This window comes from Bos indicus x Bos taurus, chromosome 24 (assembly GCF_003369695.1).
Source record: "Bos indicus x Bos taurus breed Angus x Brahman F1 hybrid chromosome 24, Bos_hybrid_MaternalHap_v2.0, whole genome shotgun sequence".
Taxonomy (NCBI): domain Eukaryota; kingdom Metazoa; phylum Chordata; class Mammalia; order Artiodactyla; family Bovidae; genus Bos; species Bos indicus x Bos taurus.
This window is the reverse complement of record NC_040099.1, coordinates 40,852,935-40,878,007: the sequence shown is the minus strand read 5'-3', so window position 1 is coordinate 40,878,007 and position 25,073 is coordinate 40,852,935. Positions and strand designations below refer to the sequence as shown.

The window sequence follows — 25,073 nt, the reverse complement described above, 5'->3', positions numbered from 1 at the left end:
CATTCCGCGTATTCATAAATCCTTCCCAATCCCACTCTGAGGATCTCTGGATCTGCTAAACCCTGGAGTTGTGACGGTGTCCCCACCATCCATCTGGCAGTAACTCATGGAGTGCGCTAAGAACTCTTTGTGGTCTAAAATCGTGATTAAACATGACAAAGGAATTCAAACTTTCCATATAACTGTCTCTTTTTTTTTTTCCTGAAGAGTGATACCTTATTCTTTTTGATCCCAGTGTGATAGGTAAATATTTGGCCCTCAGTGTATGTTCTCCTGAGAACTCCCAGGGAGAGCAGGTGAGCACTCACAGACACGCTCACAGTGCAGCGAGGAGGATGTCCGCTCTGCTGCTGCCAACGGCAAAGCAAACAGCAAAGGCTTCATCAGAGAACTTGCTGTTTTACCAGGGCTGAGGGGTTTGGGCTCACCTCTAGCCATGACCTTGCAGGATCAGCTAGACTGGGTTTCTTAACTCTCTTTTGGTAACACCCGTCAATAATTTATTTAAAAGCACAAATTCTCTCTTCCTGACCCATAACAATGCACATTTTGTTGTTGTCTAGTTGCTAAGTCATGTCCAACTCTTTGTGACCCCATGGACTGTAACCGGCCAGGCTCCTCTGTCCATGGGATTTCCTAGTCAAGAATACTGGAGTGGGTTGCCATGCTCTCCTCCAGGGGACAAATCTTCCTGACCCAGGGATCAACCTGTATTTCCCACACTGGCAGGTGGATCCTCTACCAGTGAGCCACTACAATGCCTGTATAAACTCCTCTTAAAATAAAAAAATAGCGAACCCTCTCCCTCATCTAAGAAATCCCTGAAGAGCAACTCTGTTGTGTCCATGTGGACACAAAATGTTGGAAAGTGCATGCTGCTGCTGCTGCTAAGTCGCTTCAGTCGTGTCTGACTCTGTGCGACCCCATAGACGGCAGCCCACCAGGCTCCCCCGTCCCTGGGATTCTCCAGGCAAGAACACTGGAGTGGGTTGCCATTTCCTTCTCCAATGCATAAAAGTGAAAAGTGAAAGTGAAGTCGCTCAGTCGTGTCCAACTCTTCACGACCCCATGGACTGCAGCCTACCAGGCTCCTCCATCCTAAAACTCATCCACAGCCCTGGGAGTCTGAATTCCAGGGATAAAAAGGTTCCTTGGAAATAGAGTGAACTTGGCTCTGAACTCCACGGCCTGCAAGGAGCTGATAATGGTCAGTAAGTGCCTCTCCTCCTGAGTGGTACGTCCGAAGGGCACCCAGCTCCACGCTCGCACCCAAGTGTAATGTGCCTTTTCAGTATTTACTTTTTCATTTGCTCATTTGGCATGTCTGGGAAGTGCCTAGCAAGTACCAGGCTGTGGATGACCAGCAGGGACTCCCAGGAGGGACGTCCAGGGCTCAGCTCACACTTGGCCATTTCTCTGGCTGAGGGCCAAGTCGATTCTAACAACACCTCTATTAAGAAAGAACCCTGATGTTCCAGGGTGAACCCAGGGACTTGATACAAAGCCCATGCTGAAAACAAACCGACAGGCAGACCACACATGGGATCAGTTAGGTGAGATGGAAGGAGCACACACTGGGTGATTTCTGATTGGCAGGTTGGGGCCTGTGGCACTCCAGCATCATCTTCCCCTCTCATGACTAAGTTTCAAATCCTAGAGAACGAAAATGGGATAACACCCCATCTCCGACCATGGCTGCAATGCCAGCCAGCCTTAACTAGGTCCTTCAATGCATGCACAAGCAATCAGAGGAAGCAACAATCTGATTCCAGGGGACACAAGAACCTAGGATACTTCAGGGAAAAGTTCAAAATTTGACTGAAATGTAGGAAAGATCAGCAGAAGTGCCTTAGAAGGAGAATGAGGGGAAGGTGTTAGGAGGAAAGAAAGTATCAGCAGAAGCAGGTGTGATGGATCAGAAGGTTCACAGGGTAAAGAAAATTCCATACACACAGCTCCTTCCATTCCAGTTGAAAATCATGGCAGAAGCAGTAATGAATATCAACTGGCATGGTACCACAGGAGGCCTGGAACACTGATGTCAAACAGGCCCCTCAATTTTCCTTCTCTCCACCCTTTGATCTGTCTCATTGGGCTTCCCTGGTGGTTCGGACAGTAAAGAATCTGCCTGCATTTCGGGAGTCCTGAGTTCAATCCGTGGGTTGGGAAGACCCCGTGGAGAAGGAAATGGCAACCCGCTCCAGTATTCTTGCCTGGAGAATCCCAGGGACATAGGCTACAGTCCACGTGGTCCCAGAGTCGGACGTGACTGAGCAACTAACACTTTGACTTTCTTCCTTTGAGGGGACCCTGGCTCACTGAGCCCAGCTCTCCAGGCTGGGCGTTTTGAGGGATTTTCAATGCTCCGACTGTCTACATCCCCAATCAGCTGACGACTCCAGACTGTTCTTTACTATGTGCCTGACAATCTTGCACGCACTGCTGCATAGAAGCAACACGTGGTTCTCATTTCATTCTTTTCCATACTTAGTTGCTGACGGGACTGCTTACTTCTAAAAGAGGAGGGAGGGATCTTATATAGTTTGTCCTCTTCCAGCATCTTATACATACTAAGTGGTTTCTTTTTTTTTTAACGCTTGTTGATGTGTTACTCTCATGACTAACAGCCTGGAGGCCATATACAGTTAGTGGGGACAATGAAAATACTGAGACATGTATTCCTGTGCACTGGGGAAAAGTGAAAGTTGCTCAGTCATGTCTGACTCTTTGCAACCCCATGGACTGTATAGTCCATGGAATTCTCCAGGCCAGAATACTGGAGTGGGTTGCCTTTCCTTTCTCCAGGGGATCTTCCCAACCCAGGGATTGAACCCACGTCTCCTGCATTGCAGGCAGATTCTTTACCAGCTGAGCCACAAGGGAAGCCCAAGAATACTGGGGTGGGTAGCCTGTCCCTTCTCCAGGGATCTTCCCAACCCAGGAATCGAACCCCGGGGTCTCCCGCATTGCAGGCGGATTCTTTGTCAACTGAGCTATGAGGGAAGCTAGTAATAACTGATAAACTTCCTTAACCAGGCTCGATATGTGGTGTTGCATTTTGATACTGTACTATGCTTGGTTGCTCAGTCATGTCCAACTCTTTGTGACCCTATGGCCTAGAGCCCATCAGGCTCCTCTGTCTATGGAATTTCCCAGGTAATAATACTGGAGTGGATAGCCATGCCCTCCTCCAAGGGATCTTCCCGACCCAGGGATCAACCTGCATCTCTTGCGTCTTCTGAATTGCAAGCGGATTCTTTACCAACTGCGCCACCTGGGAAGCCCTCTTCTTACCTATATTTGAGTTTTAAGACCTGGTTTATGACACAGTGGGTTTCCCTTGTGGCTCAGCTGGTAAAGAATCCACCTGCAATGCAGGAGACCTGGGTTCAATCCCTGGGTTGGGAAGATCCCCTGTAGAAGGGAAAGGCTACCCACTCCAGTATTCTGGCCTAGAGAATACCATGGATTGTATAGTCCATGGGGTTGCAAAGAGTTGGACATGATTGAGAAACTTTCACTTCACTTTATGACACATTCACACAGCCCTTTTGTAGTAGCGTTTAGATCAGTGTCAACTGGGACATCTTTGCTGTTGAATCAGAGAGATTAATGGGTTCTGTTTCTGAATTATGATTCCTATTGTTTTTATATAAAAGCTACTTCTTAAAAAAATAAAAGCTACTTCTTATACAAAGATTATGCTCCATGGGATCAGAAAAATAGAATCTTGTCTTTATTTTATGTCTGCCTAGATATCAACATGTGGCTTTCAGGAAAGTGGACTAATTTCTTGGAACTTAACATTGATTTCAAAGATTGTATATTTTTTAGTAAAATATTCTGTTATCCTAAGATAAGAATCTAGAAGGCAGAACTAAAAAGTGGTCATGGGGCCAAAAGTATTAACTAAAAGATTCTGATCACAGAGTTAAAAAAGAACTTGTTTGACTTGATTGTAAAAAACAACTCTACAAAAGCAGAGGCATGAATTTTCATAACACTCTATTCTTTTACCATGAAGCAGCCTAGGAAAGTGTCAATCATTCCACACGAAAATCAACTTTTTTCCTTTCCTCTTACTTTGTTTAGCTTTCAATGAACAACATTTTTTTTTTTTTTTTTGCATTTCAATACCAATTTTCCAAAGGTACAAGGAAGCATAACTGTGAGGCTAGTTGGGTCAGGGAGACGGGTCACCAGTGATGACTGTCTGACAGCAAATCTTTCCCAGCTTTGTCAGTAGCTTTGAAAGGTATTCAGGTAAAGGTCCCATGGGAAGAAAGGCTGCAAATTTCAGAAACCTAACAACATATAATTTTGTTGAATTTGCATTCATATAAGTGCTAGCTTGAAAAAAATGCACCTGCTTGTTTCTATGACAATAGGCAGAGTGAAATCACGCTCATACAGATGTGATGATGACTGCCACCCCACTAGGGCTGTCATTTTTTCCCCCTGAACAAGTCATCAGGTTCTGCTCTGCTATCAACAGGCAAAACTATGTCACAGAAGTCTATAGTCTATAAGAAACCAAGAGAAATTATTCTGTTGCTAACCCAAGACAATGTCTAGTGACTCTGCTAATTAGATCATCAGGGTTCTATAATTCAGGAGTAAAGGAGTTTAAGGATTCCCTGGTGGCTCAGATGGTAAAGCATCTGCCCACAAAGCAGGAGACCTGGGTTCGATCCCTGGATGGGGAAGATCCCTTGGAGAAGGAAATGGCAACCCACTCCAGTACTCTTGCCTAGAAAATTCCATGGAAGGAGGAGCCTGGTGGGCTACAGTCCAGGGGGCCGCAAAGAGCTGGACACAACTGAGCGATTTCACTTTCACTTTCAGAGGAGTTTAGAGCTGGCAAGGACAGGAGGCCATGGTTGCCTCCTAAATAATGTATATACTGCGAATGCCTGCTAAGTTGCTTTAGTCGTGTCCTACTCTTTGCAACCCTATTGACTGTAGCCCGCCAGGCTCCTCTGTCCATGAGATTTCTCCAGGCAAGAATATTGGAGTGGGCTGCCATTTCCTCCTTCAGGGGAATCTTCCTGACCCAGTGATCAAACACGTGTCTCTTTCATCTCCTGTACTGGCAGGCAGTTCTTTACAACTAGCGTCATCTGGGAAGCCCAAACTAATATGTACTACAGAACACATTGTTTTTAGTAAAGGTGATTTTAGGGAGGGGAGGAGGAAGAGGGTGAGATATATGGAGAGAGTAACATGGAAACTTACATTACCATATGTAAAATGGATCAGTTCAGTTCAGTCGCTCAGTTGTGTCCGACTCTTTGTGACCCCATGAACCGCAGCACGCCTGTTCATCACCAACTCCCAGAGTCCACCCAAACCCACGTCCATTGTGTCAGTGATTCCATCCAACCATCTCATCCTCTGTCATCCCCTTCTCCTCCTGCCCTCAATCTTTCCCAGCATCAGGGTCTCCCAATGGGAATTTGCTGTATGACTCAGGGAACTCAAACAGGGACCCTGTGACAGTCTAGAAGGCTGGGGTAGGGGGGAGGTTTGGGAGGAGTAGACATGGGTGTACCTATGGATGATTATACATTATGTATATACCTATTGATGTCTGACAGAAAACCACAGAATTCTGTAAAGCAATTATCCTTCGATTAAAAAAATAAAGTGGCAAAAAAAGCAAAAAAAAAAAAAAGTCATTTTTAAACTATGTCATGTTGTGGCTTTTCATACAATAACAGGTAATCTGGACACATCTAAATCACTGTGAGTATACATCCTGAAATTATTCATAATTTGAAAACCCATCTTTAATTATTTCTGCTTCTATTCAGTAACCATTATAACTAGTGAAAGCATTCCACTTCGTAAAAGGCATGATGCCGCTATGTATTTTTAAATACTAGATAGGTGAGCAACCAGACAAGTTATAGTAAAAAAGTAAATTACTAACAAGGTGTATCTTACCTCATAGAGAGTGATGACACCATAGGTTTCAATTGGTTCTCGCCATTGAAGGAATATCTTCTCTTCAAAGGTACTTCCTTGGATGGATTCAGTAAGAACAGCGCCTGGAACTAGAAGTGGGGGAAATCGATATGTATTTCAATAAAAAAAAAAAAAAAAAAAGAGAAAGAAAAAAAGAAAAGTTTTTCTAGACTTGATAGGTTTTTAACTATTGAATCAAAAGATTATATTAATAGATATATTCCACTTTCTGGCAAAAACCTGGAATTTAAAACCATTTTGGCTATACTGTCTTTATAAAGAAAAGAATTTCATCCCATTTTTTTCTCTAAAATGTTTGAATCAGACAATTCAAGTCTTGTAAATAAACTTTTTTTATTTTTGTAAATAAACTTTTTTTTTATTTTGTAAATAAACTTTTTTTTATTGTTCAGAAATAAAGAAGGATGTAGAATGATGGGAATTCCTACACATTAACTCATGGGAATGTAAACTGGTGCAGCCACTTTGGAAGATGGTTAAACATAGATAAACCACCATATGACTCAGCAACTTAACTCCTAGGTATATATCCAAGGGAACTGAAAAGACTGGTCACGCGAAGGCTTGTACACAAATATTAAGAGAAGCACTATTCATAATAACCAAAGAGGAGAAACAACCCAAGTCAGCTCATGATTTGATAAACACTAGAGAAATGTTTTGTTAGCTGGTGGAGGGTATGAGGAGCCCTTAAGAGTTGCTGAGATTGTGCCAACTGGAAAGACTGACCAGCATCTCAAGAGGACACAAAGGTTGTACATATTTGTTTAGTTGATGGGCTACCTATAGAGGGAGGATATTGACAGCTACTCTAAATAGAACTAAGTGGGGTGTAGCAGAAAAAATATCACTGATTCAGAGGGGAGGCCTGGGCTCTGATTTAAGGCTTTCCAGGGATTAAACAGTGAAATCTGGGCAATGCACTGACCCTTCTTAGTTCTCAGATGTCTCATTTCTAAAATGAGGAAGTTGGAATAAGTTGATCCCTAATTCCAAAACTCTAAATACGTATATATATATATATATATATATATATGAAAATAGTTACAGTTGTTCCAGATTGAAACAATTGATGAGAAACTACAGTGAAGCAAAGAAACAAGATATTTAAGGAGTGATGATACTGGTGAATTCCAAGAAAATTTGGATTCTGGGCTCTGAGACTAAAATGTTCCACACAGTCAGAAGTCGGACTATGATGGGCCAAACCAGAGAAAGCTCGACTCATTCTCTTCTCCTTGACCTTGACAGTGTTTATTTTGACGTCATCAGGTTCCTAAAAGTATCAAGATGATTATGATGTGTGTGGTTTTACTGCTTTATGACAATCTTCTGACTTCAAAATGTGTATAAATTTATTCAGGGCTTCCCTGGTGGCTCAGACAGTAAAGAATCCACCTGCAATGCAGCAGACCCGGGTTCGATGCCTGGGTTGGGAAGTTCCCCTGGAGAACGGAATAGTTACACACTCCAGTCTTACCTGGAGAATCCCACAGACAGAGGAGCCTGGCTGGCTATAGTCCATGGGGTCACAAAGAGTCAGACACAACTGAGCAACTAACACTTTGACTTTCATTAATCTATGTACAGGTGCAAGGAGGGCAAAAACTTAGAAAAAACAAATCTTTGACTTAATTCAATTAGTATAAATGGGAGTAAAATTTTAAAAATAGATTGTCAAAATGATGTTGCACAGAGGGTATCTTAAAAGGATAAACTTAATAAAATGTACTGGAGGCCTTAACCGTGAAAATGTTAACAACAGGAAAACCTAAATGGGATTCATATAATTGCTTTTAGGTCAAGAACAGATCAAGTGATTAAAATAAAATAGCAGAAAGGTTAGTTAAATTAGGAAGATAGCACTTCATGGGAACTTAGGTCTGACACTGGTTTTTAGAAGTTGTAGAAATTCATGATTTGGAGTACTGAACCATAATATATCTAAGTTTGTGGAATTGAGCCCTGTCTAGTGACACTCATAACACCAATAAAAAATACATCTTTCCCACATATTTTCTCATAAAATAAATGATATTTCAACAAAATTATTATACTATAATAAAACTCACAATGTACAATGAACTGTAGCCTTTATTAGTGGCAGATAGTGACACTTCAATTTTTTTTCTTAGAGCTCAGTATTATCCATTTTTCTCTTTCTGTCCTTTTCTGCCTTTTTTGAAGTCTTTTTTCGTTTGTTCTTGTTAAGAAATATAATTTGAAATCAAAGTTTTTCTAATTAACTAGATGCTGGTATGCTATGAAAACAATAGGTTTTTGCTTGGAAGTCATGCATGCCCAACTCTGGGGACTAGCAAGCTACTTTAAACACACTGATGGATAAGTAACTTACTCTAACCTCATGTTTCAACAGTACTTAACAGAATTCTCCGTTCATGTCAATTTGAAACCTCAAAGTTTTGGTGGGTTCACGCCTCAGCATAACATCTCTTATCTCTACGAAAGACTGAATTTGACATCCCACTCATATGATGGAAAACTACTGCTGATTTAAGCCTGAATTAAAAGATTATTAGCAAACTTTACTCTTCTATTTAATGACTAACAAAGTATTTTGAGTGCTTATTGCCTACTCAATATCATCCATATTGCTATAGAAAAAAAATAGATGGCTTCTTCTCTCAAGTAATTTACAGTTAAGAGGGAAAAATCACGTGTAATATAATGAGAGAATAAGTAAGAGTCAAGAGAAGTTGATTTGATCTGTTACAACAACAATAATAACACTCACCTACTAAAGACTCTTCTCTTAACCACAAACAGCCCTGGATGAAAATGCCTTCTAACCCTAAAATGCTGGAGAACTGTATGATTCTTGCTCCTCAGACAAGGAAATTAAGGCTCAGATATTTAAAGATCTTGTCAAGTGCAATAAGGTCAGAGGATGTGGAGAATAAGGGTGGGAAGAGCTGGAGACAGCTTCATGAAGGACCTGAAACTGAGGAGCACTCTGGAGGGTAGTGGAGGAGGTGGAATGGAGGCGGGCGGGTGGGAGGGATGTGCAGAGGACAGACTGTGGGGCGCTCCAATGCGAGGGGTGTGCATTGGGACCCGTGCCCAGAGGACTGCTCTGCAGGATGCCGTGTGGGAGGAGAGGCTCCCAGGTCTAGAGTCTGCACCAGGAACACCAAGGGCCTTGACAATGCAGATGTGGGCAGGGAGAGCCACTGACGGCTCTTGTGCAGACAGGGAGGTGATAAAAAGGTATTTTACATGTAAGCTTAGCGAGTGGGGAGGGGGCCCTGGAATGGGAGAAGCTGGGACTACAAAGAAAGGTCAAAAACTACTACAGAAATTTCAGAATAAAATAATGAGAGCTGGATGTAGGCAGTGGAAGTTGAGAGAAAAGAACAACCTATCAGCATATTAAGTGAAGTAAGTCAGACAAAGACAAACATCACATGATGTCATTTACATGTGGAATTAAAAAAACGATACACATGAACTTACGGACAAAACAGAAGTAGACTCACAGACAGAAACCAAACTTATGTTACCAAAGGGGAAGGAGGGAGCAGGAAGAGATAAAGTAGGAAGTAGAGATGAACACACACACACTACTGTATATAAAATAGATAAACAACAGGGACCTGCTGTACCTAGGGAACTGTACAACAGGGAACTGTACCTAATATCTTGCAATAACCTATGATGGGAAAGAAACTTAACAAGAATGTACACCTGTATTTATATATATTCAGTTGTATATATACTTATATATACATACGTATTATTAGCCTCCAGTGTACTGCAGAGTTATATATATATATATATCATATATATGATATATATATATAAACATATATATTTATTTCTATGTATATCTCTCTCTATATATATATATATAACTCTGCAGTACACCTGAAGCTAGCATTGCAAATTAACTAGACTTCAATTTAAAATATAGTTTGAAAAAACCCTCAAGGCAGAAAGATAAAATAGACAGTAATATCACTGTTCATATTAATAAGGCTTCTAGAATACTAATGATCTACTACTAAGTACTCCAGAAGTACTCTGACACATATTAATAGATGTCTATTTATTGAAGTCTTGGTTATTGAGGTAATATTCAATTACATTGTTCCTATGGAAAAGAATGACTATTACTTGACCACTGACCTCATGTGGTAATTTCTTAGCACTGTGCTGAAGAGCAAAGGCAGCCTCTATCTGGGGCTGAATTTTAATCTGAATTATGAAAAATGTTTCAGAATGCCATATGAATAAGTCCTTCCTATATATAATCTAATACCCAAACAACACCTCAGTCCCAACATGATGACAAAATTTGAACGAAGAACTATTCGGAGCCATGTAGGATTATCGTATGTAGAAAACTAATTATGTGACATAAAAATTAAAACAAGCCTCTGTATCTTTATTGTCTTCACCTTTTTTAATCAGTGTTTCAGCAGATGCAGCACAGACACGTTATTCAACATGGTAAGCAATTTTCTTCCATTTTCATTGTAAAGATCTCAGTTAGAAACATAAGCTGCATTTTTGAAAGACTGCATGTTTCACATAAACACATCACTTCAAAGTACTCACGATCTTCATCCGTCTGTACTACGAGCTCCTGGCTCTCCTTCCGCCCCTCCGGATTCATGAGGATGAGCTTCACGCTGACGTTGGTATAGGGCGAGAGGTTGGTGATGGTGTGTTGGGGGTGTGAGTTTTCTGTGTCCCAGCTCACTTCCTCTCGCACCTGTTCCTGCCCTCCAACTTTGTAACAGTAATGGACCGTGAGGTTGTAGCTATGGCAACGGGTCACGTTATACCCAAAGGGCTCCCAGCGGATGGTGATCTGTCGAGATTTGACTTCCACGACTTCCAGCTTCCTTGGGCCACGCATGGGATCTAAGGAGGAAAAGAAGAAAAAAGAAAACATAAGAGAAAAGGATAATAAAAGTTCTGGTGAAGCCTAGGTGCCACAGATAATTATATTGGTCTCCAATATCTTGTTTTCTCTTCTTCCATATGAATAAACTCTCTACAACTTAGCTGGGCATAATGCCACCCAGAATAAAGACTACAGTTTCCATCCTCTTAAGCAGTGAAGTCTGATCCTTGAACCCAAGTTTTGGTGGATGGCATACAAGGTAAGATGTCAGGAATGGTTTCTGGGGGGGGTCTCCTTGAGAGGAAGGGGTTCCCCATCTTTGTTCCTCCTTCTGTCCTGTTAGCTTGACTTAGGACAGCTTGCATGACCATTTTGCACTTAAACATGAAGAATTCAAAGCAATGACAACAAAGAAGTGGGGTTCCTGGTAATCACGGGGTTACCATATGAGCCCTGAATGGTCTACTCCCAAAATTTTCATTAGAGGGAAATACAATGCTTTTATTTAAGGCTCTTTCCTCTGGGGTTCTGATACACAAAACTAATCTTCATGCTAACTGATGCATATACTTTTTATCTTTTTAAATTAATTCATAATTATGGAATTAGAAAACATAAAAGTAAAAGCTTCCAAATTCAGCATGAAATACAATGATTAAAGAGTATAAACTTCTGAGCAGAACTCTAGCCTTTTCAGATTTTGATTTACAGAGAATTCCACACAGTCACTACTGAAGTAATTCTTTCCTACCCCTGATCGGGTCTCAGTGTTGTTCCTCAGCCCAAGCTCCAGGGACAGAGTTTGGAACTTAGAAATCTAAATGATTTACAGGAATATGAGCATTCTGATTGGCTTAAGAGAAAGAATATATACAGAGAAAGCTTTTTCATGCATATTTATTTTTTAATGAAGTACAGTTGATTTACAATGTTGTGGTAATTTCTGCCATATAGAAAAGTGATTTAGTTATACAAATATATTCTATTTTTATATTCTCTTCCATTATGGTTTCTCACAGGATATTGAATACAGTACCCTGTGCTATACAGTAGTACTTTGTTATTTATGAGAAAGCCTAAACTTATTTATGGAAATGATGATGAAAATACAATAATACTAATTATAAAACATATACTGAGCCCTATGATATACCTTGCATCTTTCTAAGAAGTTTACTTTTATGGGTTTGCTGCTGCTGCTGCTGCTAAGTTGGTTCAGTCGCGTCTGACTCTGTGCGACCCCATGGACTGCAGCCTACCAGGCTTCTCCGTCCATGGGATTCTCCAGGCAAGAACACTTGAGTGGGTTGCCATTTCCTTCTCCAATGCATGAAAGTAGAAAGTGAAAGTGAAGTTGCTCAGTCGTGTCTGACTCTTATGGGTTTGGGGAGCACCTAATCCAAAATATTTACTTTAGTATATCCATACATTCAGTTGATACATATATTTTGATTTTTGTTTTCCTGAAGGTGGTTACCATTTATGACCTATAAAGAGATCTATAATTGGAAAGGGGAAATACCCATGAAAACTGGAGAAATACCAGCTACTGTGTCCTGTGTGTGCACTTCCTATGTATGGGTTGTTTTGTATATATAATCTCCACTCCTCAACAATCCAGTTTTTCCCAAGATAGAAATGAAAACACTGTGACCATGATGGGGTCAACAAGTTGCTCAAGGTCAAGGAGTGACCGTGGCTCTGCATTTGTATGTTTGACAATGAAACATACGCTGTTGCCACCCTACTGGTGTGTCCACCAAAATAAAGACAATCAGATTTTTTAAAAAACCACACATTAAGACCCGTAAAACTCCACCAGAAACAAGATCAAGGGATGCAAACTAGAATAAAGTCCTGTGAATGTAACCTTGGGACTAAAGTGCTGGGAAGAACCCTTCCCGCTACTCCCTCTGGTTCCATGGAAGCTGGGCCCCAGGGCACATTCCCCAGCCTTGGTTTTCCAGACAACCACACCTATAATTTTTAGCCACCAGAAACCTGTCTGGACTATCACTGATGTTCATACCTTGCTTTTCATTGTGTGTAAATTCCTTGTTTTCTCCATTATTTAGGGCCTAGAGAGAACTTAGGGAACCCCCTTTTCTTGTGGTCTTCAACAAATCAAACGATTCATGTGAAATAGTGTTCTGGGTTTGCATTTGTGAGACGGGGTTTATCTGCCAGTTATCTGTTCAAACCCTAACACAAGGTTAATCATAACCATTCATGCTACTCTGTGCTATAATAACTCTAGGAAGCAAGGACAAGTGAGGAAAAATTTCCCTGGAGAATCCTGAGTGGAAGATGCTCATGGAACGTTCCATTTTACTGAATCAATTTTTTCGTATTTAAATTACTAGTGTTCGGGAAAATATAACAAATAAGTTACCTAGTGATAACACTGAAGGTGTTTTCCAGTCTACTGACTTTTGACCATCTAAAGGCAATGTCTAATTTTATATAATGCTTCATTAGTTGAATGCTTACAAAAACTTTTAATACACTCCAGATCCCTTATATAAACAGATTAACGTGCATCTATTCACTCCTTTCCCTATTAATCACAAGTCTCCACAAGGACTGTTCTAAAGCACTTTTCCAAGGTTTTCATCAATTTTACTTACTAAATGACTAAATGCTTCAGATATTAATTTCAACAAGCAGTGCAGTTATAACTTAATTTCACTAGAAAAACTACTTTCTCCTGCAGAAGTAAGCCTGCATCATTTTAATACTCCTTAGCCAAGAACACACACTTGTGAATTAAGCCCCAGGATAAAACAACAAAGACTCTGTCTACTGGTCAAGCTGTCTTGAAGTACATGCTCTCTTCCCGTCTGTTATTACCTCTCAGAATCACATCACGGTAAAGTGATGTCTTCCTGTAAACTCGCCAAGTCAAACAGCTAAGCCTAGCACAAACAACCATCTCTATGACCAAGTCCCCAGAGACCGGATTGTCACAGATGGTATTAAGAGACCAGAGATGGAGGCTGTGTGAGTCCTGAGTCTTAAATGGAAGCAGGGTTGTCCAGACTGGTTTGCATCTTGTTCCTGATCAGTGCAAACAAAACCATCTTGCAGAAGCTTTTCCAAACAGAATATTTCTTTTCTTAAATATTTTAATTTTGGACTTCCCTGGTGGAGCAGTGGATAAGAATCCACCTGCCAATTCAGGTGATATGGGTTCAATCCCTGGTCCAGGAAGATTCTACATGCCTCAGAGCAACTAAGCCCATGCACCACCACTACTGAGCCCGTGCACCACAAATATTGAAGCCTGTATGCTCTAGGTCCAGCAAACCACAACTCATTAGCCCCTGAGCCTCAACGACTGAAGCCCATGTGCCTAGAGCCCGTGCACTACAACGAGAGAAACCACTGCAACGAGCAGCCCTCACACCACAACCAGAGAGTAGCCCCTGCTCTCCAAAACTAGAGAGAGCCCGCACACAGCAATGAAGCCCCAGCACAGCCAAAAGTAAATAAATAAATTTGCTCCTCGAATAGGAGAAGCTGTCCTGGAGGTGACAAAAAAAAACACTCTTCTGTAACGACGAATGCCACTGGAGGTGGTCGTAGGAGCCTTGGGTACTAATCTGAGTCCAGGTACTCACTCGCTATGAAACTCAGGGAGTGTCTTCAATTTGCTGAACCACATTTTGTGTGTGCTTGCTCAGTCACTAAGTGGTGTCCAACTGTTTGAGACCCTATGGACTGTAGTCTGCCAGGCTCCTCTGTCCATGGGATTTCCTAGGCAAGAATACTGGAGTGGGTTTCTATTCCCTTCTCAAGGGGATTTTCCCGACCCAGGGATTGAACCCGGGTCTCCTGCATTGCAGGCAGATTCTTTGCCATCTGAGCCACCAGGGAAGCCAGATGACAGGGTAGTGAGTCATAGTCACTAGTTGGGGAATATATGTCTATCCTTTCTCACAATCTTAAAGATGTTTTGGAGGATGTGTGTGGATTCCAAGGCCAGTAACTTCTCTTCACAATCCCTTTGCCCTCAGTGGAATGGGTACCAGAAGGCATCGTTGGCACCAGTCACGAGGCCAGGGGGCCCAGTCTGGGCCCATGGGCTCACAATAAGTGACCAGAGCGGTATCCCTGAGGAGCGTGGTGGCTGTCATGCCTGAAGCTTCAGCAGGGACTTCTCACTGGTTTCCCTGCCAGCACCACTGGCAGCATCTTCCCCTCTGTTCTCTTTCTGCCACTTTGAGTCGGGTTTCAAGCAGAGACACCTGACACTTGCAGCCCTGACCTGAGGGACTGGTGAGCTGGTTCTGGCCTCCAGCACTCTGGCAATCCTATTTAGCTGGGGACCCCGCCTCCTCACGTAGCCAGTCCTGTTCTTCCGCGGGTAAGGGCAGAAACTGAGTGATAGGATCAATTTCCACTGCAGGTTCAATTCACAGCTCGTTTCTCTGGAACCCTGCCCTTTACCTTTCATTACGACTACACTGCTTTTTCAGAAACTCAATTTCAGAAGCTGTGAGATACATCTGGGTGTAATTTTAGAATCCTGTCATTGATAATCAAAAACACAGATTACAGACTGAGGCTCCTGCTAACAGGTTTCTCTTTTCTGCCTCTTCATGGACTTTCCAGAGGTCTATTGCAATAAAAGGAATGATACCCAGAATGGCAGGGTGGGTCCCTTCTGGCATCTTCAGCTACTAAACTTCTGCCTCGCCAGTCACACAAAAGAAGGTGACAAAATAATAAAGGAACAGCTTTATTTACTTTGCTATACAGTTAAATCAGAGCAAAGGCTTGTTTAACTGATATTATGTTGGCCTTCCCAGTTATTTAATATTCCTAAGCAGCAAAGACACAGACGGTAAAGAATCTGCCTGCACTTCAAAAGACCCAGGTTTGATCCCTGCCTTGGGAAGATCCCTGGAGTAGGAAATGGCAATCCACTCCAATATTCTTGCCTGGGAAATTCCATGGACAGAGGAACCTGGTAGGCTACAGTCCATGGGATCACAAAGAGTGGGACACGACTGAATGCCTAACACACAAGCAACAAAGATTCCAGGCACAGGCGCCCTGTTTGTAAGTGACAGAGCTATAGTTTTTGAATTAGCTGCTATTTTCCATAGTTTCGGCTTCCCTGGTGGCTCAGATGGTAAAGAATCTGCCTATAATGCAGGAGACCCGGGTTCGATCTCTTGGTCAGGAAGAGCCCCTGGAGAAGGAACTGGCAACCCACTCCAGTATTCTTGCCTAGGAAGTCCCATGGACAGAGGAGTCTGGCAGACTACAGTCCATGGGGTCACAAAGGGTTGGGTAAGACTTAGCAATTAAACAACAACAACAACAACAACAAAAACAGTACTAAATTAATAGCTGAGAAAACAGTCTTATTGAACAATGAAGGAAAGGGCAGCCATGCCAGGCCTCACACAGAAGCAAATTCCTCCTGTATTTCTTGGTTTAGGATGGATGCGTTATTTACCATATCTGTTCTGTATTACAAGTGCTGGTTTGTACTCAGCCTAAATCCTAAAGGTAAGTAACCTTGCTGGGAACTGGACTCTCCATGTATCAATCCTATTGATCAATCTAATTTGATTGCAGATGAAAGCAGGAATTTCTATTCATAATTTATGGGAAATGTAAAGATGATCTTACATAAGAAATGATGAGAACACAGACCAAGGTGCGAATGCAGACCCTTTCAGGCAAGAGGGTGGGGCTGCAACCACACTCTGAACGTGAGCGATGGCTGACAGCCTGGAGGGGCAGCTACTTGTGCTTCAGGTGACCCTAAGTGACCCTAAGAGAGCATGCTGTGCACATGCTCTGTTTAGTTTTTGGTCTGTACATTACAAAACCTACAGTAAAAGAACACAGATTTGGCCTTTGGTTAGTCATTTTTGGTGTCTCATTTTAGGATAGTGTCACCGAGACTTTTAGAATATTTTTTTTTAAAGAATTTTAAGATTTAATATTCTTAAGAGTTAGTTGAATGGGAACTGGAAAAAAAGATGGAATAAACGATTCACTACTGACAATCTTCCACAATAAAGAAGTGTTGGCATTGATAACAGACTCACTGACAGTAATGTTTCTCATAATTTATTCTGCCTGAATTGATTAACTTTTCAGAATAAGGCTAGGAGTCCAACAGTGGTTGAAAGATGTTCTTCTTTCAAATACAAAGAGTTCTTTTCTGGTGTTAATTTAAGGTTTTTAAAATTTCAAGTAATAAGTTTCTAAAAAAAAAAACACATTGAAAAGTACAACATAAAACAATCACCTGTGTACCTACTAATATCACATATTAACATTGGTGTTTTGCCTCAGAGCACTTTTGATTAAAGAAATAAAATACTGCTGATATAAATCTTTTCCAGGGTCCTGTAGGCTACCTCAAGGTTATTATACATCACTCTCAGACATGGTTTTGTACTTTTATTACAAGTGTCCAGGATGCCTAAAATTTTACACAAATGCTACCACTCTCTGCAAATTGATGGGCTCCACATCAGCCAAGTTGAAATTCATAGATCTGGCTTAGATCTGCAGATGGATCATATAGATCATTTTAACTCATCTAAATCAAATGTATACATGTATCATATATGCAGATCAAATTCCACTAAGGAAATTAACTGTAGTTTACTTACGTATTCCCTCCCGAGGAGCAGACAGGCTGAGCCCACACGTTGCCTATTACAAGGGGTGAAGAGTGAGCACGGGTAACACCCGGCAGCTCATTTAGAAATACACACGCTCGGGCCCCACCTCCAATGGCCGGAAGCAGAATCTTCCTTTGCACATTAAAGTCTGAGAAACTCTGACTTAGAGGAGTGTTTTTTATTTTATCTTTATTTTTAATATAAATTTATTTATTTTAATTGGAGGCTAATTACTTTATAATATTGTATTGGTTTTGCCATACATCAACATGAATCCGCCATGGGTGTACACGTGTTCCCCATCCTAAACCCCCCTCCCACCTCCCTCCCCATACCATCCCTCTGGGTCATCCCAGTGCACTAGCCCCAAGCATCCTGTATCCTGCATCGAACCTGGACTGGCGATTCGTTTCACATATGATATTATACATGTTTCAATGCCATTCTCCCAAATCATCCCACCCTCTCCCTCTCCCACAGAGTCCAAAAGCCTGTTCTATATATCTGTGTCTCTTTTGCTAACTCGCATACCGGGTTATCGTTACCATCTTTCTAAATTCCATATATATGTGTTAGTATACTCTATTGGTGTTTTTCTGTCTGGCTTATTTCATTCTGTATAATAGGCTCCAGTTTTATCCACCTCATTAGAACTGATCCCAATGTATTCTTTCTAATGGCTGAGTAATACTCCCTCGTGTATATGTACCACAGCTTTCTTATCCATTCATCTGCTGATGGACATCTAGGTTGCTTCCATGTCCTGGCTATTATAAACAGTGCTGTGATGAACACTGGGGTACAAGTGTCTCTTTCAATTCTGGTTTCCTCAGTGTGTATGCCCAGCAGTGGGATTGCTGGGTCATAAGGCAGTTCTATTTCCAGTTTTTTAAGGAATCTCCACACTGTTCTCCATAGTGGCTGTACTAGTTTGCATTCCTACCAACAGTGGAAGAGGGTTCCCTTTTCTCCACACCCTCTCCAGCATTTATTGCTTGTAGACTTTTGGATAGCAGCCATTCTGACTGGCGTGAAATGGTACCTCATAGTGGTTTTGATTTGCATTTCTCTGATAATGAGTGATGTTGAGCATCTTTTCATGTGTTTGTTAGCCATCTGTATGTCTTCTTTGGAGAAATGTCTATTTAGTTCTTTGGCCCATTTTTTAATTGGGTCATTTATTTTTCTGGAATTGAGCTGCAGGAGTTGCTTGTATATTTTTGAGATTAATTATTTGTCAGTTGCTTCATTTGCTATTATTTTCTCCCATTCTGAAGGCTGTCTTTTCACCTTGCTTATAGTTTCCTTTGTTGTGCAGAAGCATTTAATTTTAATTAGGTACCATTTGTTTATTTTTGCTTTTATTTCCAATATTCTGGGAGGTGGGTCATAGAGGATCCTGCTGTGATGTATGTCGGAGAGTGTTTTGCCTATGTTCTCCTCTAGGAGTTTTATAGTTTCTGGTCTTACATTTAGACCTTTAATCCATTTTGAGTTTATTTTTGTGTATGGTGTTAGAAAATGTTCTAGTTTCATTCTTTTACAAGTGGTTGACCAGTTTTCCCAGCACCACTTGTTAAAGAGATTGTCTTTTCTCCATTGTATATTCTTGCCTCCTTTGTCAAAGATAAGGCGTCCATAGGTGCGTGGATTTATCTCTGGGCTTTCTATTTTGTTCCATTGATCTATATTTCTGTCTTTGTGCCAGTACCATACTGTCTTGATGACTGTGGCTTTGTAGTAGAGCCTGAAGTCAGGCAGGTTGATTCCTCCAGTTCCATTCTTCTTTCTCAAGATCGCTTTGGCTATTCGAGGTTTTTTGTATTTCCATACAAATTGTGAAATTATTTGTTCTAGCTCTGTGAAAAATACCGTTGGTAGCTTGATAGGGATTGCATTGAATTTATAGATTGCTTTGGGTAGTATACTCATTTTCACTATATTGATTCTTTCGATCCATGAACACGGTATAGTTCTCCATCTGTTAGAGTCCTCTTTGATTTCTTTCACCAGTGTTTTACAGTTTTCTATATACAGGTCTTTTGTTTCTTTAGGTAGATATATTCCTAAGTATTTTATTCTTTTTGTTGCAATGGTGAATGGAATTGTTTCCTTAATTTGTCTTTCTATTTTCTCATTATTAGTGTATAAGAATGCAAGGGATTTCTGTGTGTTGATTTTATATCCTGCAACTTTACTATATTCATTGATTAGCTCTAGTAATTTTCTGGTGGAGTCTTTAGGGTTTTCTATGTAGAGGATCATGTCATCTGCAAACAGTGAGAGTTTTACTTCTTCTTTTCCAATTTGGATTCCTTTTATTTCTTTTTCTGCTCTGATTGCTGTGGACAAAACTTCCAAAACTATGTTGAATAGTAGTGGTGAAAGTGGGCACCCCTGTCTTGTTCCTGACTTTAGGGGAAATGCTTTCAATTTTTCACCATTGAGGATAATGTTTGCTGTGGGTTTGTCATATATAGCTTTTATTATGTTGAGGTATGTTCCTTCTATTCCTGCTTTCTGGAGAGTTTTTATCATAAATGGATGTTGAATTTTGTCAAAGGCTTTCCCTGCATCTATTGAGATAATCATATGGCTTTTACTTTTCAATTTGTTAATTGTGGTGTATTACATTGATTGATTTGCGGATGTTGAAGAATCCTTGCATCCCTGGGATAAAGCCCACTTGGTCATGATGTTTGATCTTTTTAATGTGCTGCTGGATACTGATTGCTAGAATTTTGTTAAGGATTTTTGCAACTATGTTCATCAGTGATATTGGCCTACATAATGATCAAAGGACCAATCCAGGAAGAAGACATAACAATTATAAATATATATGCACCCAACATAGGAGCACTGCAATATGTAAGACAAATGCTAACAAGTATGAAAGGGGAAATTAACAATAACACAATAATAGTGGGAGACTTTAATACCCCACTCACACCTATGGATAGAACTACTAAACAGAAAATTAACAAGGAAACACAAACTTTAAATGATACAACAGACCAGTTAGACCTAATTGATACCTATAGGACATTTCACCCCAAAACAATGAATTTCACCTTTTTCTCAAGTGCACACGGAACCTTCTCCAGGATAGATCACGTCCTGGGCCATAAATATAGCCTTGGTAAATTCAAAAAAATAGAAATCATTCCAAGCATCTTTTCTGACCACAATGCAGTAAGATTAGATCTCAATTACAGGAGAAAAACTATTAAAAATTCCAACATATGGAGGCTGAACAACACGCTGCTGAATAACCAACAAATCACAGAAGAAATCAAAAAAGAAATAAAAATATGCATAGAAATGAATGAAAATAAAAACACAACAACCCAAAACCTGTGGGACACTGTAAAAGCAGTGCTAAGGGGAAGGTTCATAGCAATACAGGAATACCTCAAGAAACAAGAAAAAAGTCAAATAACCTAACTCTACTCCTAAAGCAACTAGAAAAGGAAGAAATGAAGAACCCCAGAGTTAGTAGAAGGAAATAAATCTTAAAAATTAGGGCAGAAATAAATGCAAAAGAAACAAAAGAGACCATAGCAAAAATCAACAAAGCCAAAAGCTGGTTCTTTGAGAGGATAAATAAAATTGACAAACCATTAGCCAGACTCATCAAGAAACAAAGGGAGAAAAATCAAATCAATAAAATTAGAAATGAACATGGAGAGATCACAACAGACAACACAGAAATACAAAGGATCATAAGAGACTACTATCAGCAATTATATGCTAATAAAATGGGCAACGTGGAAGAAATGGACAAATTCTTAGAAAAGTACAACTTTCCAAACCTGAACCAGGAAGAAATAGAAAACCTTAACAGACCCATCACAAGCACAGAAATTGAAACCGTAATCAGAAATCTTCCAGCAAACAAAAGCCCAGGTCCAGATGGCTTCACAGCTGAATTCTACCAAAAATTTAGAGAAGAGCTAACACCTATCCTACTCAAACTCTTCCAGAAAATTGCAGAGGAAGGTACACTTCCAAACTCATTCTATGAGGCCAGCATCACCCTAATACCAAAACCTGACAAAGATGCCACAAAAAAAGAGGAGTGTTTTTTAGAATGCAGGTTGGGCCCTCGGGTCTTAAGACTAGTAAGGAATATTAGCGGTAAAGAACCCGCCTGCCAATGCAGGAGACCTAAGAGAGGTGGGTTTGATCCCTGGGTCGGGAAGATCCCCTAGAGGGAGAAATGGCATCCCACTCCAGCATTCTTGCCTGGAGAGTCCCAGGGACAGAGGAGCCCAGCGGACTATAGTCCACGGGGTCACGAAGAGTTGGATACAACTGAACGCGCACACACACACACACACACACACACACAAAGCAACTAAAACATTCAAATGCATTTTGTTAGACGGTGAGGACTGGGCAGTTTTGTTTTAGTTTACATACCCATGTTCTTGGGAATTTACGGGTGTGTTGGACTGTGTCCACAATGTAAAATATATTTCACACTGCAGCAGAAGAGTGAGAAGCACACTGCTGGAGAACTTTTTCCCTGGGGGCGCCAGGAGATACACATACCTAGAGAAATTCTTCCCTGGGGGCACTAGGACATACGCACTCCTAGAGAAAGTCTTCCCTGGGGGTGCCAGGAGATAGCTACAGAAACGTTCTTAGCAGCGCTGTTGACACAAGAATAAGAGAGAAAAACACAGAAACAACCTAAATGTCTACGAGCAGAAAATAGACAGATAATCATACAATGGCAAAGTATTCTCTAGTGATTATAAATGAAGCAATAATGAATTATGGAAATAAAGAATTGAGTGAAAAACTCAAGTCACAGTAGAGAACTATGATATAATTTTATAACACTGAAAAATCAGCAAAAGGGAATTACAGCATACATATATGTTAAAACCACTTAAATGAAGAAAGAAGAGAAAAACAGGACAAATATCCATGGAAACTCAGGATACTGGTGACCTCAGTCCTAGAGGCAGGGGAATAAAATGAGAAGCAGTTAGATGCAGAGGTTCTAAGGAGGCTCTATTTTGAAGCCAAGGAGTCAGTTAATGTTGCTATGTAGCAGAATTTATGTAGATGACATATATTCTTTTGTTTATGTCAAATATAGATAGTGAAGGACAGGGAAGCCTGGCATGCTGCAGTCCATGGGGCCACAGAGTCAGACATAACTTAGCGACTGAAAAACAACAATATAATAACTTAAAAGAAGGTTATCACAGGAATGCATGAATATCCCAGAAATTCTGTTGGCTCTTTGAAATTCTCTTCCTGCAGGACAGTCTACCCTTGGTTCTTAGGAGAGAAAGACTGTGGTTTCTGCCAGCCAGACCTAAGGGGAGCAGGATAACATCTCACTGAAGACGTTCTGGATATTTATCCATGGCTGGGGGCCTTTGACCTTAAGAGCTTTATGGAGCCATGTACTCACATACGTAACAGGCATCTCACCAGCGATGTTTTTGGCCCAGATACCAGACCCCTGGATCCTGCAGGCTGAGTCTCAGGCCCAGCTCAGCCACTCAGGGGACAGGTGTTGCTTCTCCTGACCCCGACCCCAGCTCTGAACCTCACCCTGTTTCATTCCTGGATTCTCAGAGAGGCCTAAAGCAGAGCTCAGGACGGCCACGTGAGGAGGGAAGAGTGTGAGCAAGGTAACTGTCCAAGGCCACAGCTGACCCATTTGGTACAACATGTTTGTGTACACAGTGTACACATGTTGTTCATGTTCTGACCTATGTTTGTGTACAACAGAAAAGCACCCCTTCCTTAAGGCACTTATTGTCATCTGCTGGAAAACTGCATAAGAATCATATAAATCTATGGGGTTCATGCAATGAATGGGCCCTGCATGCTTACACCGTGCACACTCTGCACAACTGTACACTGTGGCCCTGCTGGAAAGAGTGTGTGTAGGTGTGTGTGTGTCTATGTGGGTATATTTGTGTGCTGTTCAAAAACATGCAAGTTCCATGACCAAAAAGATATAGGCATGCGACATGTACTGAGAATTCTGAAGGAATTTAACAGACGGTTTCAAAACTTAAGATAAAGCAGGTGTGCAGAAGTGGATACGCTGTGTGCATGTTGACAGAAGTATGTGGATTTTTTTCAGCAAACAAATACCACTTACTCGCTTACCCTTTAACCACAAATACTACAACAGCCATATATCCACATACAGTGCTTAAATTGAATTTTCATGAAGGTACAAGTTTTAGCTATTCCTCCCTAATCCTGTCTGTCTTTCATGACTTTCCTTTTTGATGGTATGTCTGAATCAATCTAAGGACTTCTAATTGATGCCCTCTTACCATAGGAACCAAATAAAAATGATTCCATGAGTAAGTCATTCCTGTCAAACAGGTCATAACCATTCTTGCTTTGCACACCAGTCAGGCAAATCTGTCTGTTGCATCCCAAATACCATTCTCCCTCCAAAATTAATATCTTTGGTCTCACAGGTCCATACACATACAGTACTAGTCACCTTTTTTATCTGCAAAAAAGTAGTCTTCAATCCCTTTCTATCTTGATTCAAAATCAGTCTCTTTCATAACTACTTTTTCTTAGTTAAGAACTCTGAGGCTTCTAGACACCCACATTGTCAAAATCCTCATGTTCACAGGTTGATTACGTTTCTGTATGTTTTCCTGTCTTCTGTAACAATCAAGTTCACTGACTACTGATCCCATGTCTAACACAAATGCTTTATCCTAGAAGGAGCCTATGTTCACTTATCAGTGTATTAGTTAAAAGGATGCTAACACAGTATAATAAACACCAAGCATCTAGCTCAGTTCCTTTGTTTTCATAAGTCAATTCAGAAACCATCTCCTTTTCTGTGGTATTTACCAGTTTTCTATGAAAGGCCTTTCCAAGTTCTGCGCTGCGATTTGCATGTCTCTGTCTTACTTTCTGCTTTATAAACATGGCTCCCCTAACGACTGGAATGGTCCATTTCTGCCTCGGCTCCTTGGTGACATTTCCGAAGTGTAAAGTTCACGCCTGCGGGAAGAACACTGCAGCTATACAGTCAAATCCGAGTCTTCAGTTGTTCCGCTGCCCTGCAAAAACGAGCTGTAATTCATCCTATAGATGAACTTTACAAGAAACTGTTGTGTGAAATAGAAATGAGCTTCCAGTAAAAGACTTTCTTGGTATTTATTTCAGGCTCTATTAAAGGAGGAGGCAAGTGATTTTCACAGAGTTTTTCAGAAGTGTCAAAAATTGGTTGCGAATGTGTATTGACCTTCTCTAACCCTCATAAAGCTGTGATGACCACAAAAAGGATCTTACAAGTTTGGATCTGTTTATTTCATCCAGAGGAAAAGCGTACCCAGGCCAGTCACTGCTGGTTATGGAAGAATGTGATGAGTGTTGAAAAAAAGCCAATCAAATACCATTTTAGATTCACCCATAAGAACCATTCTCTCTAGTTGATACTAAGTAGAGAAATCTTATTTAAAACACTTTTTACCTGTTCAGAGCCTCCTATTTATTAATAGTTCCTCCACCAGGGAATTGAACCCTAGCTCTCCCTCGGCAGTGAAAGCAGAGTC

General features: G+C 40.9%; 1 protein-coding gene across 11 annotated transcripts in view; it reads right to left on the bottom strand.

Annotated features, from left to right (window-relative positions):
* PTPRM (protein tyrosine phosphatase, receptor type M) overlaps window positions 1–25,073 on the bottom strand; it is a 666,940-nt gene that overhangs the window by 277,168 nt on the left and 364,699 nt on the right. For all 11 annotated transcript variants that reach the window (XM_027525884.1, XM_027525889.1, XM_027525885.1 and 8 more), the window contains 2 exons: window positions 10,567–10,875; window positions 5,947–6,056 (listed from right to left, as the gene is read on the bottom strand). In XM_027525884.1, the coding sequence (XP_027381685.1) occupies window positions 5,947–6,056; window positions 10,567–10,875 (419 nt within the window). The remainder of the gene's footprint in view (window positions 1–5,946; window positions 6,057–10,566; window positions 10,876–25,073) is intronic.